Here is a 17,532-nt window from a genome sequence, read left to right as displayed (position 1 = left end):
CTGTGAATATAAAAGGAATTCGAAGCTTTCTTGGCCATGCTGGTTTCTATCGTAGATTCATAAAAGATTTTTCATTCATTGCTAGACCACTTACTCTTTTGCTAGCCAAGGATGCTCCTTTCGAATTTGATGATGCATGTCTAACATCTTTCAATTTATTAAAGAAAGCACTCATCTCTACACCAATCATTCAACCCCCTGATTGGTCGTTGCCTTTTGAAACTATGTGTGATGCCAGTGATTAAGCTGTGGGGGCAGTATTGGGACAAACTAAAAATAATAAGCATCATGCAATTGCTTATGCCAGTAAAACTTTGACAGGAGCTCAACTTAATTATGCAACCACTGAAAAAGAGCTTCTGGCTGTTGTCTTTGCCATTGATAAATTTAGATCTTACTTAGTTGGAGCTAAAATAATTGTTTACACTGATCATGCTGCACTAAAATATTTGCTCACTAAAAAAGATGCTAAACCTCGCCTGATTAGATGGATCTTATTACTCCAAGAATTTGACTTAGAAATAAAAGATAAAAAGGGAGTAGAAAATTCTGTTGCTGATCACTTGTCTAGAATGTATTTTAAGAGTCCACAGGAAACCCCCATCGATGATTCACTCCGGGACGACATGCTCTACAGGATTAACAGGTCTGACCCCTGGTATGCAGATATTGTTAATTTTATGGTTTCAGGGTATGTACCGCCAGGAGCAAACAAGAAGAAGCTTATTCAAGAAAGTCGTTCACATATATGGGATGAGCCATACCTCTTCCGAGTATGCTCTGATGGCTTACTCAGGAGATGTGTGACCACTGAGGAAGGCTGGAAGATCATCGACAAATGTCATTCATCACCATATAGAGGTCACTATGGAGCATTCCGTACACATTCAAAGATGTCTGGGGAATAGACTACATGGGTCCATTTCATCCATCAAAGAAGTGTGAGTACATCTTGGTGGCAGTTGACTACGTCTCCAAGTGGGTAGAGGCATTACCTTGCAAGCATGCTGACAACATCAGTTCAAAGAGGATGTTTGAAGAAATTATATTTTCAAGATTGGGAGTCCCCAGAGTAGTGATAAGTGATGGAGGAGCACACTTCATCGACAAATGCTTCAAGCAATATCTATCAAAACATGGAATCCGTCACAACGTCGCTACCCCCTATCATCCTCAGACAAGTGGCCAAGCAGAGACTTCCAACAAGCAAATCAAGAATATTCTTCAGAAGATAGTAAATGAAATGGGAACGGCGTGGAAAGACAAGTTACCCGATGCACTCTGGGCATACCGGACAGCATACAAGACCCCAATTGGAATGTCTCCATACCAATTGGTGTACGGGAAGACTTGCCATCTACCCGTTGAACTAGAGTTCAAAGCACACTGGGCCATAAAGAGATGGAATATGGACCTAGATGTTGCTAGAGATTATAGAAGAATGCAACTATCAGAATTGGAAGAATGGCGAGAGAAAGCATATCACAATTCAAAGATCTACAAAGAAAGAGTCAAAAGGTGGCATGACAAGAGAATCAAGAAGAAGGAGTTCACACCCGGAGATAAGGTATTATTTTTTAATTCCAGGGTGAAGCTTTTCGAGCATGGAAAACTCCGGAGCAAATGGGAAGGACCATTCAAGGTAATTAATTCATCATCCCACGGAGCTATCACACTTCAAAATGATGAAGGTACGTTATTCAAGGTAAATGGTCAACGTCTTAAATTATTTTTAGAGCCCAATAAAGAATTAGAAGAAATAGACGTAGTCCATTTTTACCTTCCCATGGAGAATTAGAGCCCGACTTTTTAGTCTGATGTTTTTGGGTCATATATATATTTTTCTAAATAGTTCTGCATCTAGAAACGTGCTCGAGAAAGTGGGCCCACAGAGGGGCCAGAGAGAGGGCGGGCGCCCAGATCAGGTGGGCGGGCGCCCAGCTCCTGTTCCCCCTCGGTCCCGATTTTCTCTGTTATGGAAAATGCACTTATGGTAATCCAAATAATCCCTCGGATGGAAAGTTTCACACGCACATCGACGGGAGCAACCTGAACAACCCATAGAGGCACTTTTTGACCCCTATATAAACAGACCCCTGACCTCAGTTTTCAAACACCAAGCCACCAAACCTTCTCTCCTTCAATTAGAGCTTGATTAGTTCCTTGCTGCTCCAATGGCCGAGAAGTACCACGATGATTGGGAAGTCGTCCCCTTCAACCTCAACATGGAGCCTGTGGAAGACCCCGATGCCCGTGCTCTCGTCCCAGCCAACACAGAGCGACAGCTAGAAGCCATGCCATTACGCCAACGCAGCTCCGCCCAATCTTACCATGCTCAACCAGTTCTCACCGCACCGCCACAACCCCTACTCCTCAAAGGATCATCATCCAAGACGAAGACCACCATCAAGGTGCCAACCGGCACAAGGATCCTTCCACCTAGACCCAATGAGAGGGTCGTTGGAGTCAAGACCAACCGGAGCGGTGAGATCAGTAGTATTCGCTACACTACGGAGGAGGAAAGGCCTTACTTTGAAGGGATTAGAGCAGCCAAAGTCCGTTTCATCCCTCCAAAGGCAGCCCCGAAGCACGCTCTCAATGCTTTTGAGACACCTCCCAAGCGTCGCAAGACTATAATGGATATTGATGAGGACGTTCGCAGACTAGACAGAGTTATCATAGACCTCCAGTCCTCGATTAATTCCCTCACTAGGCAGCTCTCTAACCACAACACCATTATACTAGGCCTTAGGCAGGATCTTGCCAGTGCCAACAAGAAGATTAAGGAGTTAGAGCGCTGCTAAGTTATCTAGATTAGACCTTGAGGCAATGCATCTTAGTTATCTATCTTTAAATTCGGTTTAGGTTTGCTATTATTATCAGTTTGCTACTAGTCTTTTGTAATAAATGCCTCAAGATTAATAAAGAGTATTATTATTATTATTATTATTATTATTATTATTATTATTATTATTATTATTATTATTATTATTATTATTATTATTATTATTATTATTATGTCTTGTGTGTCTCTACTTTATTTTTGTGCAAGAAAGCAGAAAACAAGTATGGGGGAGATCCCTCGACATGCCAAAACACACTCCGACCACACCACTCCACGATTCAGGTACACACTCTGCACATTTTACTTTACACATACACATATCTTAGATTATGCAGATTACTGTTTCCGACATGATAAAATAAAAAGATTAAAATATTTATAATCATGATTAATCTCAATCTATGATATTTCCTGAAAACTTGCAACTATTATAAAATCATTTTAAAACCCTGTGTTACTTAAGTCAATATGGAATATGTGATGGTAGAGTATGAGTTTCTTATTCTTGATATCATTGTTGCTTGGAGAATTTATTTCAAAATTCTAGCTACCATCCTCAGTGTTTTATATGTCTGATAAAACTGAAAATATTAATTATGATTATAAAAGCTATCTCCTCTGTATTGAGTTTGTTCAAAATGAGTTAGACCCTTGTTGAGAGATTTATCATGCTCCTAAGATCAAGACATTTATTCAGAAAGATTCACTCTTCCGAAGTATTATTGCATTAGAGGCATGGGCTATGCAAAAATAGAGATATTTTGAGGAAATAAAAAGGAGCAAGTGCTCGACAACCTCGCAGAAAAATAGACAAGTGTCCGGCAGTAGAATTAGGGGTACCTCGGTATCCACTTAAAAAAAGAGAGAGAAAAAATAATAGCCCATGGTCCCTCTAATAAGCAATATGCCAGCAAGAGTTGACAAAGATTTTAATTTTCAAAGTCTTTGATCTAAGAGTATGACATTCCCCTCCTCGGATCCCATTTTGATCAGGCAATAAATGCAAAGTAAGTATGCTTGAGAATTTTGCAAAATAAAACAACCACAGTGAGATATATAAAAGATAATGAGTGATCTGAGAAGAACCTATGAGGATAAAAAGGTATGCTAACTTTCTTTCAAAAAAATATACAAAAACTCCAAGTGACAGGATTGAGAAGAAAGGATCTTTACTCTTAACCATAAACTTTCCTAACTATAGTACACAGTGGATTTTTTAACACCCTGCAATTATAAAAAGAATGCTTTAAAATGTTTTACCCCAGATATTGTTCTTAACCATCCTTTTCTCGAGGACGAGTAAAATCCTAAGTATGGGGGTATTTGTTGACGGTTCTTAAGTATCAATTTTAATTATCAAATAAACAAGAGAAAGGACCAATATGCAACCAACACCTAGAATTAGGGTTTGATCTGACAGAATTCCACGAGTTTTGTTGTTTATCTGTTTCTGCAGGGGGTTATTAGGAAATAAGGAAGAAAGGCCCACATGTCGGGATTACATCGAGATATCAACGCACCGCGCGATTTTCTACCAACTAGAAGTCTCCAGAAGCCACGGGAAGAAGGCAGAGGCCGAAAGGGGCCAGGCCCTGGGCGCCCGCCCTGGTGACCTGGGCGCCCGCCCCCTGCTGGATCTTGTTCGGGACTCTCTTCGCACGGGTGAAAGACCAAGTTTGGTTTTGGTAATTAATGACACCAAGTTGCTAATGCCTTATGTTTAAGTGATTTGAGTTAGGCGTAGCAACACATGTGATGAAGGTGCATGGTGGCATGGAAAGGTGGCCACATGATCACAAAGGGATGAAGCATGAAGTGAAGATCATGGTGATAGACGAGGAGCGAAGTTATCAAGGCAAAGGTATAAACATAGGGTTTTACTTTTGCCGGTCTAAGATGAGTAGAGAAGTGATTGACCGGGTTTAGGATAGATAGCCGACTATCAAGAGGGGAAATCACGGTTATCTCTCGAATCAAGTGCTACTAGGTCTACATCTTGAGCATATGCATTAGGATCTAGTAAAGTGCTAACTTAACTCCTTTGGTGAAAATGTTTGTGAAAAGCTAACACACATGCACTTTGGTGGTGGACACTTGTTGGTGTTAGCATATTTGCAAAGGAGGTGGAGTTCCTAGGGTTGAGAGGGGTGTGAGCTCGGCGGGATTCGGCGCTTTTGAGAAAAATAAGAGTATATTTTCTATTGCGCCGGTGGGAAATTTGGAGAAGTCGCGGGAGTGTTTTCTCAGTGAGAAACACTCACCAGACGCTGAGTGCGAAGGCACCGGACGCTGGCCTCAGAGTCCGGTGCGCTTGACCCTGCTAGGGTTGAGCACCGGACGCACCCTGAGAGCGTCCGGTGGTTAGCGTCCGGTGTGAGGGGTTTTTGCAACCCTCTCTGCGCACGAGTCCGGTGAGCACCGGACCGTCCGGTGCCTAGCGTCCGGTGAGGTCGCGAGTTTGACAAACTCTCTACGCACGAGTCCGGTGAGCACCGGACCGTCCGGTGTGGACTTGAAGAGCGTCCGGTGTGTTGCAGGTAGCCGTTAGAAACTGACGTGCGAGATTCAAAGAGGACACGTGGCCAACTCCAGTGCACCGGACGCGGGGGGTCGAGCGTCCGGTGCTCACTTAGTAGCGTCCGGTGCCCCCGTTTTCAGCCCAGTGAAAAACAGCCAACGGCTAGTTTTTTGAGGGACTAATAAATAGAAGGTGGCCGGCTTTGGGAGGCTCTCTCTTGCACATTTGACTACTTGAGGCATACATTGAGGTAGAGAACACTCCCTCCACTCATCTCCTTGCTTGTTTGCTAATCCTAGTGAGATTGAGTGAGATTCAAGTGCATTGCTTTGAGAGTTGCATTTAGTGGCACTTGATTCTTGAGTTTGCTGCGGATTTCTTGTTACTCTTGGGGTGTTTCCCGACGCCCTAGACGGCTTGGAGCAGCGGTGGTGTTGAGCTCGTGATTGGAGATTGTTTCGAGCCTCACCAAGTGACTTGTGAGGGGTTCTTGAGCCTTCCCCGCGGGAGATCGCAATTGGCTACTCTAGTGGATTGTTCGTGGCTTGGAGGATCCCCATCTTGTGAGTGGATGTGCGGCACCCGCTGAGGGTTTGGCTTTGGATTGCCAATTAGCTCGTGATCCATCAAGTGGGTGTATCGCCACAACGAGGAGTAGCTTGCCGGGAAGCAAGTGAACCTCGGTAAAAAATCTTGTGTCATCTCTTGCCGAGGTCTCTCTTGTGATTGTGTACGTAATTGATTGGATATATCTCATCTCTACAACGTCGGTATAACAATCACTCTCCTCTCTTTACATACTTGCTTACCTTGCTAGTTGTGTAGCTTGTTTAGCTTAGTTCTCTTGTTGTTGTGCTTTAGTGTTTAGCCTTGTACTAGTTTGTATAGGTGGCTTGCATATCTTAGTTGAGCTAGTGCTAGAATTCCTTCGCCATTTGTTTTACTAACTCACTTGCTTAGTGAAGTTTGTAGAAATTTTAAATAGGCTATTCACCCCCCCTCTAGCCTTTTGGACCTTACAAGTGGTATCAGAGCCGAGGCACCGTTTATTTGAGGCTTAACAACCTTCGGTGAAGAAATGGCTCTTAGTTTGCATATCAACAACACCAAGAAGGCACCTTTCTTTGATGGCACCAATTATGCATATTGGAAGGTCAAGATGACCGCTCATCTTAAGTCAATCAATAGAGAGGTTTGGAAGGTGACCGAAACAAAGTTTGAGGTTGCAAATGAGAATGCACCAACACCGGTTGAAGAGAAGAAGCTGCAATGCAATGATATTGCAATTAGTGCTCTTCATGAAGCTCTTGATGACAAGACTTTTGAGCAAATCAAGAACATTGTGGTTGCTCATGATGCATGGGCAAAATTAGAAGAAACATTTGAGGGAACAAAGGGAACCAAGACCGCCAAGGCATACATCCTCCAAGAAAAGTTCTCAAGCTTCAAGATGCAAGAAGATGAAAGTGTGCCGGAGATGTTTCACCGGTTGCAAGTCATTATGAATGAACTCAAGGCACTTGGGGAAGAAGTAAAGGATAGTCAATTCTCTATGAAGTTCTTGAGAAGCTTGCCCAAGAGATTTGACACATTGATCACCGTGCTAGTCAAGACAACTCTTAGTGAATCAACTCCCCAACAAGTCTTTCAAGAGGTGATGACCGATGATGCCTATAGAGAAGATGATGAAAAGGATGAGTTGATCAAGAAGAAGAAGAAGGATGGTGAGAAGAAACATGATGAAAAGAAGAAAAGTGTGGCATTCAAGGCCTCCACATCCAAGGGCAAAGCCAAGCAAGAATCATCAAGTGAAGAAGAAGCAAGCTCTTGTGATAGTGATGAAGATGAGGAGATGGCTCTTCTTGTCAAAAGATTTGGCAAGTTTATGAAGAAGAAGGGCTATCGCGCAAGAAGGAAGAAGAGCTCCTCCAAGAAGAATGACCATTCCATGAGGTGCTTTAGATGCCATAGCAAGGATCATCTCATCGCCAAGTGTCCTTATGATAGTGATGATGAAGATGCTATCAAGAAGGAAAGAAAGAAGCAAAAGAAGAAGCAAGAAAAGAAGGAAGGCTCAAACAAGAAGAAGGGTGATGCCCATGTTGCAACTTGGAATAGTGATGACTCCTCAAGTGATGATGAGAGCAACAAGAAGAAGGGGCATGCTAGCATTGCAATTCAAGGAAAGAGCTCCATCTTTGACACTCCATCGTGCTTCATGGCTAAGGCCACTAAGGTATCATCCGATGATGAGAGTGACCATGATAGTGATAGTGATAGTGATGATGATGAACCTACTAAGGATGAACTAATCACTATGCTAGAAGATTGCACTCATCACTATAAAGAAACTAGAAAGGAGTGCAAGGCCTTGCTTAAGGATAAGAAAACCCTTGAGCAAGAACTTGATGAGCTTAGGGCATCTTATGAGAGTCTAAAGGAAGACCATAAGAAGCTTCAAAAGGCTCACACTAAGCTTGAAGAAGCTCATTCCTCTCTAGTTAACAAGTGTGAAAATGAGCCTACTAAAATGGTGAAAGCTAAAACTTGCAACATAGGCCTAACATGTGATATCTTAAGTAAGCCTATTGTTGTTGCTTCTACTAACCCTTCATGTAGCACATCTACATCATCCTCATCTAGTAGTGATGGTTTCACATGTGACACCACACTAAAAGTTGAGAATGAAATTCTCAAGAAGGAGGTGAAGGAGCTCAATCACACCTTAGCCAAGGCTTATGGTGGTGAGGACCGCTTGCTTATGTGCTTGGGTAGCCAAAGAGCTTCTCTCTACAAAGAGGGATTGGGCTATAACCCCAAGAAAGGCAAAGCCGCCTTTGCTCCTCGCAAGACTAGTTTTGTGAAGAATAATGGTCGGTATTGCAAAGCTTGCAAGCAAGTTGGTCACCTAGAGCAACAATGCATGAACAAGAAACCCAACCATGTGTACAAGCTCAAGAAGGCATTGTATGGTTTGAAGCAAGCACCTAGAGCATGGTATGAGAGATTAAGAGATTTCCTTCTCTCTAAAGGGTTCAAGATGGGAAAGGTTGACACTACCCTCTTCACCAAGAAGCTAGGCAATGACTTGTTTGTGTTGCAAATCTATGTTGATGATATCATCTTTGGATCAACCAATCAAGACTTTTGTGAAGAATTTGGAAAAATGATGGCAAATGAGTTTGAGATGTCCATGATTGGAGAGCTTAGTTACTTCCTTGGTCTTCAAATCAAGCAAATGAAAAATGGCACTTTTGTGAGTCAAGGCAAGTACATCAAGGACATGATCAAGAAGTTTGGATTGCAAGAAGCCAAACCAATGAGCACACCTATGGGCACAAATGATCAATTAGGTAGTGATGCAAGTGGCAACATGGTAGATCAAAAGCTATACCGGTCCATGATTGGAAGTTTGCTCTATGTCACCGCATCAAGGCCGGATGTAATGTTTAGTGTGTGCAAGTGTGCAAGATACCAAGCTTCACCAAGAGAAAGTCACTTGAAGGAAACCAAGAGGATATTGAGGTATCTTAAGGGCACTCATGATGTTGGATTATGGTATCCCAAGGGGTCTAACTTTGAGTTAATTGGATATTTGGACTCCGACTATGGTGGATGCAAGATTGATAGAATGAGCACAAGTGGCACTTGTCAATTGCTAGGAAGGTCTCTAGTTTCATGGTCATCAAAGAAACAAAATAGTGTTGCACTATCAACTGCCGAGGCCGAATACATTAGTGCCGGTAGTTGTTGTGCACAATTGCTTTGGATAAAAGCTACCTTGAATGACTTTGGAATCAAATTCAAGAATGTGCCTTTATTATGTGACAATGAGAGTGCAATCAAGATGACACAAAATCCGGTTCAACATTCAAGAACCAAGCACATTGACATAAGGCACCATTTCATAAGAGACCATCAACAAAAGGGTGATATTAGCATTGAAAGCATTGGCACCGAAGATCAACTAGCCGACATCTTCACAAAGCCACTTGATGGGAAGAGATTTTGCAAGTTGAGAAATGAATTGAACATACTTGACTTCTCCAACTTGAAATGAGTGCACCCCTACATTTCTATATGACATGCCTCTCCTCCAACAATGCAATGTAAAGTTGGTTGACATAGCATTCATACTTGCTAAGGACATGATTAGAACTTATAGACATGTTTGCATAACAATAGGTGCATTCATAAAAATCAAAAGCTTTTGATGTATGTATGGTACCACTATTGCTTCTATGTTTGATTGATCTAGTGGTAGCATATGACATGTTTGTGAGCTTGCAAGCCTAGTGTTGAATCTAGAATATGAGCTTATGATGTGTAATTCAACATGGTCAAGATAACCCTTATACTTCATGAGGTGTGAAAAAGCTTGTCCTTGGATCAAACCGAATTACATATTCTAGGCAAGTGATCTAGATTGAACCATAATTTGACCCTCACATTGATTGACTTAATTCTCACTAAAATTTGAACCTTTGTGGTCATTGATGACAAAGGGGGAGAGAAACAAAGATAAAGTCATAAAGGGGGAGAAAAGTGCTTAAGGGGGAGAGATAAGGGCGAGAAAAGTGCTTAAGGGGGAGAGATAACTTTAAATTAAAACTTGAGCACACAAATAGGGGGAGCAAGCTCATGAACCATTTGTTGCATTTGTATGTGCACTAACATAATGAAGTGTTGCATTGCAAGCTTAAATATACTACTCTTATTTGTTTGGTGCTTGCTAGAAATAGAACTTGAATGTTGCTTTGAATTCTAGCATAGACTTTTATTTTTATTGTGGTATCTAGACATATAATGTGATCTCACGAGGTATTTTGAGTTTTTTGATGTATGTCTAGCTACATTGGTGCTAAGGATGGTATATTGGCAACTTCGATTGGTATCACGCTTCAAAGGTCCATTCTATATACCTTAGCATCATTTTGGTAGTAATAAATCTCCCAAAATTCCAATTCATGCATATGTGAAAACTTGAACCAAACTCATGGAAGCACATATGTAGGGGGAGCTAGTACTACCAAAACCGAAATTGAAATGTTTGTCCAACCTTGTCTCTTGACTAAAATGCTTTGGACAAGCAATTCAAGTTTATTATGATTTCATTTCATATCTTTGTGATGGTTGTCATCAATTACCAAAAAGGGGGAGATTGAAAGCCCAAGTTTGGTTTTGGTAATTAATGACACCAAGTTGCTAATGCCTTATGTTTAAGTGATTTGAGTTAGGCATAGCAACACATGTGATGAAGGTGCATGGTGGCATGGAAAGGTGGCCACATGATCACAAAGGGATGAAGCATGAAGTGAAGATCATGGTGATAGACGAGGAGCGAAGTTATCAAGGCAAAGGTATAAATATAGGGTTTTACTTTTGCCGGTCTAAGATGAGTAGAGAAGTGATTGACCGGGTTTAGGATAGATAGCCGACTATCAAGAGGGGAAATCATGGTTATCTCTCGAATCAAGTGCTACTAGGTCTACATCTTGAGCATATGCATTAGGATCTAGTAAAGTGCTAACTTAACTCCTTTGGTGAAAATGTTTGTGAAAAGCTAACACACATGCACTTTGGTGGTGGACACTTGTTGGTGTTAGCATATTTGCAAAGGAGGTGGAGTTCCTAGGGTTGAGAGGGGTGTGAGCTCGGCGGGATTCGGCGCTTTTGAGAAAAATAAGAGTATATTTTCTATTGCGCCGGTGGGAAATTTGGAGAAGTCGCGGGAGTGTTTTCTCAGTGAGAAACACTCACTGGACGCTGAGTGCGAAGGCACCAGACGCTGGCCTCAGAGTCCGGTGCGCTTGACCCTGCTAGGGTTGAGCACCGGACGCACCCTGAGAGCGTCCGGTGGTTAGCGTCCGGTGTGAGGGGTTTTTGCAACCCTCTCTGCGCACGAGTCCGGTGAGGACCGGACCGTCCGGTGCCTAGCGTCCGGTGAGGTCGCGAGTTTGACAAACTCTCTGCGCACGAGTCCGGTGAGCACCGGACCGTCCGGTGTGGACTTGAAGAGCGTCCGGTGTGTTGCAGGTAGCCGTTAGAAACTGACGCGCGAGATTCAAAGAGGACACGTGGCCAACTCCAGTGCACCGGACACGGGGGGTCGAGCGTCCAGTGCTCACTTAGTAGCGTCCGGTGCCCCCGTTTTTAGCCCAGTGAAAAATAGCCAACGGCTAGTTTTTTGAGGGACTTATAAATAGAAGGTGGCCGGCTTTGGGAGGCTCTCTCTTGCACATTTGACTACTTGAGGCATACATTGAGCTAGAGAACACTCCCTCCACTCATCTCCTTGCTTGTTTGCTAATCCTAGTGAGATTGAGTGAGATTCAAGTGCATTGCTTTGAGAGTTGCATTTAGTGGCACTTGATTCTTGAGTTTGCTGCGGATTTCTTGTTACTCTTGGGTGTTTCCCGACGCCCTAGACGGCTTGGAGCAGCGGTGGTGTTGAGCTCGTGATTGGAGATTGTTTCGAGCCTCACCAAGTGACTTGTGAGGGGTTCTTGAGCCTTCCCCGCGGGAGATCGCAATTGGCTACTCTAGTGGATTGCTCGTGGCTTGGAGGATCCCCATCTTGTGAGTGGATGTGCGGCACCCGCTGAGGGTTTGGCTTTGGATTGCCAATTAGCTCGTGATCCATCAAGTGGGTGTATCGCCACAACGAGGAGTAGCTTGCCGGGAAGCAAGTGCACCTCGGTAAAAAATCTTGTGTCATCTCTTGCCGAGGTCTCTCTTGTGATTGTGTACGTAATTGATTGGATATATCTCATCTCTACAACGTCGGTATAACAATCACTCTCCTCTCTTTACATACTTGCTTACCATGCTAGTTGTGTAGCTTGTTTAGCTTAGTTCTCTTGTTGTTGTGCTTTAGTGTTTAGCCTTGTACTAGTTTGTATAGGTGGCTTGCATAGCTTAGTTGAGCTAGTGCTAGAATTGCTTCGCCATTTGTTTTACTAACTCACTTGCTTAGTGAAGTTTGTAGAAATTTTAAATAGGCTATTCACCCCCCCCCCCCTCTAGCCTTTTGGACCTTACAACGGGATATTCCACCGACCTATTGGATCAAGGAAAACATAGTACCACCTCGCCTACCGACCCAAAAACGCATAGAGGAGGAAGACTATATAAGGAGACCCCCTTGGCCCCTGGAGAAGACAAGAATTATCATAGAGATTGAGGGGTGCCCTCGAAGGAAAACCTCTTCTCTAATTAATATTTCTTTTTAGGCTTAGCAACCAATGTAAAGTAGAAATAGATCTTCTAGTTTCTACTAGATTGAGAGAGATAGAGTGGAGGTGTAGATTGGAGGAAGCCCGGCCTGTCGGTGTCTACTACAAGCTTGCACCTGTGGGATCAAGTTCTCCTAACCCGAAGCTTGCTCTTAGGATTCTTCAGTATTTCGACTTCTAAATTCTAGTAAGTTCTTGTTTTATTATTCTTCTGGTTTATGAGTTTACTTTAATCTCTTCGCGTAGAGTTTAGAGTAATCATTGCTGGCATAAACGTGGTGTTTAGGCTGGGGTACTCATAGATATTCCCTGACTAGCTGGACCGTGGTAGTAGTGAGGAACGTGACAATTCCGAGTTACCTTTGCAGACCATATCTCGTTAGCAGGAAGGATAGGGTTTATAGGTGCGGGTTGAACATCCTTTGTGGTGTCTAGATTCCGTTAGCCTCCCCAATAGAACAGTAGATCATCCTTACCAAGGTTAGAAGAAGACTACGGTTGCAGTCTTCTCTATTTATCACTCACATCGAGAGACATTCTTTGTTTCCTAAAGGGTTAGTAGTAATAGACCGGTTAGTCAGATGCACTCTTTCTCCTAGTGGTAAAATAAATAAATACGATACTCTGGATAATTTCCCGGGTGAAGTGCTCACCGATATCCGTGCGCTTGCAGATCAATTCCTTATTGTGTTCCCAAATATCAACACCTGTCATGGATCTGGTCAGGGGAGAAGAAGGATGGCCACCACATCGTCGATCTGGCCCGGGGAGAGAAGTAGGGCGGCCACCCCGTCGTCGATCCGGCCATAGGAGAAGGGCGGCCACCCCATCATTGATCTGCCTGGGGGAGAAGAAGGCCACCCGCCATCTTGCTCTGTGAGATTGAGCGAGAGGTGAGAGGTGAGGGGCGTCGGGGAGAAGTGGATCAGAGAGAGGCGTCGGTGTGTAGCTCCAGGAAGAGGGTGTCCGGCTTGGGGAGGAAGAGGTGTTTTTTTCTTTTTTTTAACAACATTGTGCTGGGCTGATTTTTCATTTTTTTTCTTGTTTTATTTTTATTTATTTATATTTTTTCCATGAAACAGCCAAAAGAACATCCGTGCATCTATTCTTTTTACTCGTTGGGAAACACCACATCCGAAATATTTTGAAACCTTTTAATATTTTATGGTTAATTTTCATGCATAAATTAATTATATGAAGAGAAGAATTTTTTTAGAACCCTATTTGAGTTCAATCTTTAAGGCACAATAGGGGAATATGATCTGTGACGTCTAACCGTGACGATAGCTATACGAGTCATCATAAATGTATGAGTTCAGGAATAAAACGTCACAAATAATAGAATTTTATGATGTTTTCTTAGAACGTTACGAGTAAACCGTCATGGAAAGCTTTATTTCTTGTAGTGAGAGTAGGCTGACTTAATCTTTAATCTTTTGTGCAGTTGATTAGATCATGCATCTTTATTAACACTAACATATATTTAGTGTGTTAGATAACCCTGCACCTACTACCTTAGATCAACCTAGCTGTTGGTGTGATTTGAGCTGGTGGAGTGATTTGAACTCGTGGCAATCTAACCAAGTGTCCATTGCGAGTGATGTGAACTTGTGGCAACCTACTGTCTGTTATTTCATTTAGACAGCTCAAGCTGAAAACATGTCCACTTGCCTGTGATGTTTCTTGTTAGAGCATGCCCATTTGCCTGTGATGTGGTTTTATTAATCTTAGCACATGTCTATTTGCATGTGATGTTGTTTTACTAATCTGAGCACATGTCTGTTTACCCGTGATGTTGTTTTACTAAGCTGAGCATATGTCCATTTGCCAGTGATGTTACTTTTCTGATAATATTTGAACTCAGCAGATTCTGCCTATTTTTCTTGCTACTTTTTTCTTGAACAGTTATGGCTTGGTATGTGGTTCATCTTGGCAAGAAACCTGGTGTGTATTCTAGCCGGGAAGAAGCACATGAGCAGGTGAATAGCTTCAATGGTAACTGCTATAAGAAATACAACACCAGAAATCAAGCTGAGCAAGCCTTATATGGTCATTCTCTTGACAATTCTCCTCTTCTATAACCTGTCAATCCACCTCATGTCCACAATAAGGGAGACAATGGTAGCTTTGCTTTGTGGCGTGCAGTTTTTAAAATGAGAACATATCTAGCGCAAACCACAACGTCCATGAAAACCTATGCAAACTATGGCAAAAAATTCATCTAAATTCGCCAAAAAAAATTACACATGTAGATGATATGATGATACACAACCTTGTAAAATATCTTATCCAAACTCGAATTCGTTTGTGAGATATAAAAATAACAAACTTCTAGCAAATCCTGTGAACACCTTTCCAGCTTGAAATTTGTTATTTTTATATCTCACAAACAAAGTTGAGTTTGGACAAGATATTTTACAATATTGTGTATCATTAAATCATCTACATGTATGATTTTTTGATGAATTTAGACAACTTTTTTGCTATGGTTTGCACAGGTTTTCACGGAGGTTGTGGTTTGCACTAGATATGTTCCCTTTTAAAATTGTAATAGTACTAGTTGTAGTTTTGCTAGTAGATCTTCTTATTTCGAAGCTGCTGTAACAGTATATGTGTGTATGGGTGATAATATTATCAGTGTTATATATGCAAGAGGTGTTTAGATCTTTGCAGATGCAGGCAACCAAACACTTATCTTTGCATCTGGACTTTTAATCTGGTAATACATGTATATAACCAAACACTGGATCACCCAAGCGAGGCTCCACGGATGCATGCAACCATGCATTCGCCCAGTTCGCCCATGCCACCGGCGCCTAAATAAGCTCCCGGGAGCTAGTCTGGTTGGTTTGAGAAGACTCACTTGAACCCACGCTGTCTTCGCCCATAGAAGTGTACGTGAAGATGCAGCAACTTTGACACCCCAGTTCGTCCCGCTCAAACATTTGTTTTGAATTTCTACTTATAAGGCCGTGTTTAGTTGTTAAGAAAAAAATTTCGTGACACCATAGTATTTTTGTTTGTTTGTGATAATTATTATTCAACTATATATAGACTAGTTTGTGTCTTTATAATAATTATTATTCAACTATGGACTAACTAGACTTAAAAAATTCGTCGCGTAAATTTTAACCAAATTATATAATTAGTTTTTATTTTCATCAATATTTAATACTTCATATACATATGTCTAAAGATTTGATGTGATGAAAAATCTTGAAAAATTTTAGGTTTTGGAGTCCAAATAAACAAGGCCTAAATGTATCCCAGCCAATGGGGTGAGAAATTCTCACTTTACTATTGTAAATTTTGTTTATGCTACTTATTTTTCAGAAGAACCTTTTATCTATAAAATAAAATATTCGTACTCATTTTTAGAAACTGCTGATTGCCATTCGCTTGCTTGGATTTGGATGGATACATGACTCGTCATTCTTATTCTACTATAGTACGCAGTTTCACATACATAACCAAAAACCACCGTACACAAGGTCTGCTGCCTGCATATATAGCATAGTAGCGCGAGAGCTCATTCACAGGAACATGTTATATATACAAGACCAGAGGAACACGATGATAAAATTGAAGCCTCGGCCTATCCATCTTAGTCCCGCCTCGCCGCCGTGGCACCGGCGCGCCCACCGGGCGCTCCTCCGTCGCCGTGTCCTGCACCACCTTCGTTTCCGGCGGCCTTGTGACCCGCCCCATCCTGCTCCTGCTGCTGCGGCGAGGGCGGCGCTGCTTCAGCGACGGCGTACTGGCCTACCACCTGCCAGTGCCAGAACCGAGCATCACATCAGAAGCATAAGCAAGCGGCGTCAGCAAATCAGCACGAGCTTGGGAGCCAGGACACGGCATGCATATATATACCTGGCCTGCCACGAACTCGGTGACGATGCGGCCACCGGGCACGGCGTCCTGGGTGACGTTGACGCCGTGCTTGGCAACGGCGGCACTCGCCTGTCCCGGGCCGACGGCACCGACGGCCTGGTTGTACGCGGCGGCGGACTCCATGAAGGCCCCGGCGCTGAACCCACCGCCGCTCTCCTGCGGGACCTGGACGCCCGGCACGCTGTCCTCGGCGGAGCGCATGGCCGCGGCGTCGCGCGGCGCGATGGGCTGCCCCGCCAGCTCGCCCTTGACAGGGAACGCGTCGCCATATTTGATGGGATCCTGCTGCGCCGCCGGGGCCTTGCCGTTGCCCCCCTGCGCCTGGAGCCCTTCGTCTCCTCTTCTTGGCTGTGGCTGCGCCATTGCGGTAACTACTCTTCCAGCCTCTTGCAAGTAGCTAGCTATACCTGGCGATCGAGATGCCTCCTGGAGACGCACGGAAATCCTTGTTGGCTTGGCTTCTGGCAAACTCAATGTTACTAATGTGTGTTGCTTTCAGTATCCTTATATATAGAGTTGTACAACCGACGTGATTTTGGACACCTGTTCTTATCATTCACCACTGTAGCTAGTAGATAGGAGGTTGCTAGATTTTTCTACGAACTTGTAGCTTTGGGGTCACGGATGGCTGCAATCCAGATGCGTCGAAGGTACGGGCATCATCCGCGTGGTGGCCGGATTGGATTGGTGCGACGGTGCTCGAGTGGCGCCGGTGCATGGTTGATGCGATGACGACCACGTGTGTCTCGTCTCTCGCGTCGTCGGCGTACACGCGGCGCGGCGAAGCCTGCACGTGTTATGGCAACTTTGTGCTGTTGTCCCACTCGCGTCGTCGCCAAAGGTCCCACAGCTAGTGGATATATGTAACTAAGATCGTACAGATATTTGTGTCTCCAAATTACTGTCCTAGAGATAATCTCTTCGTCATTTATCATTATCGGCACACAGAGAAGGCGTATATTGATCTGAACCAGCAGCTTCTCTAGTCTACCATACGAAAATATGAACACTATTAGTAGATCAAAGTGGTCGGTGTTCAAGAA

At 43.2% G+C, this 17,532-nt stretch overlaps 1 protein-coding gene across 1 annotated transcript; it reads right to left on the bottom strand.

The window, feature by feature from the left end:
* LOC8069889 (late embryogenesis abundant protein D-34) lies at positions 15,970–17,044 on the bottom strand. The gene is made up of 2 exons (XM_002444176.2): positions 16,469–17,044; positions 15,970–16,367 (listed from the first exon to the last, which is right to left on the bottom strand). Exons 1-2 carry the CDS (start codon positions 16,850–16,852, stop codon positions 16,203–16,205), a joined length of 549 nt encoding a protein of 182 aa, XP_002444221.1. The 5' UTR covers positions 16,853–17,044; the 3' UTR covers positions 15,970–16,202.

Source organism: Sorghum bicolor, chromosome 7 (genome assembly GCF_000003195.3).
Source record: "Sorghum bicolor cultivar BTx623 chromosome 7, Sorghum_bicolor_NCBIv3, whole genome shotgun sequence".
In the NCBI taxonomy this organism is placed as follows: Eukaryota; Viridiplantae; Streptophyta; class Magnoliopsida; order Poales; family Poaceae; genus Sorghum; species Sorghum bicolor.
This window is presented reverse-complemented; position numbering and strand designations above follow the sequence as displayed.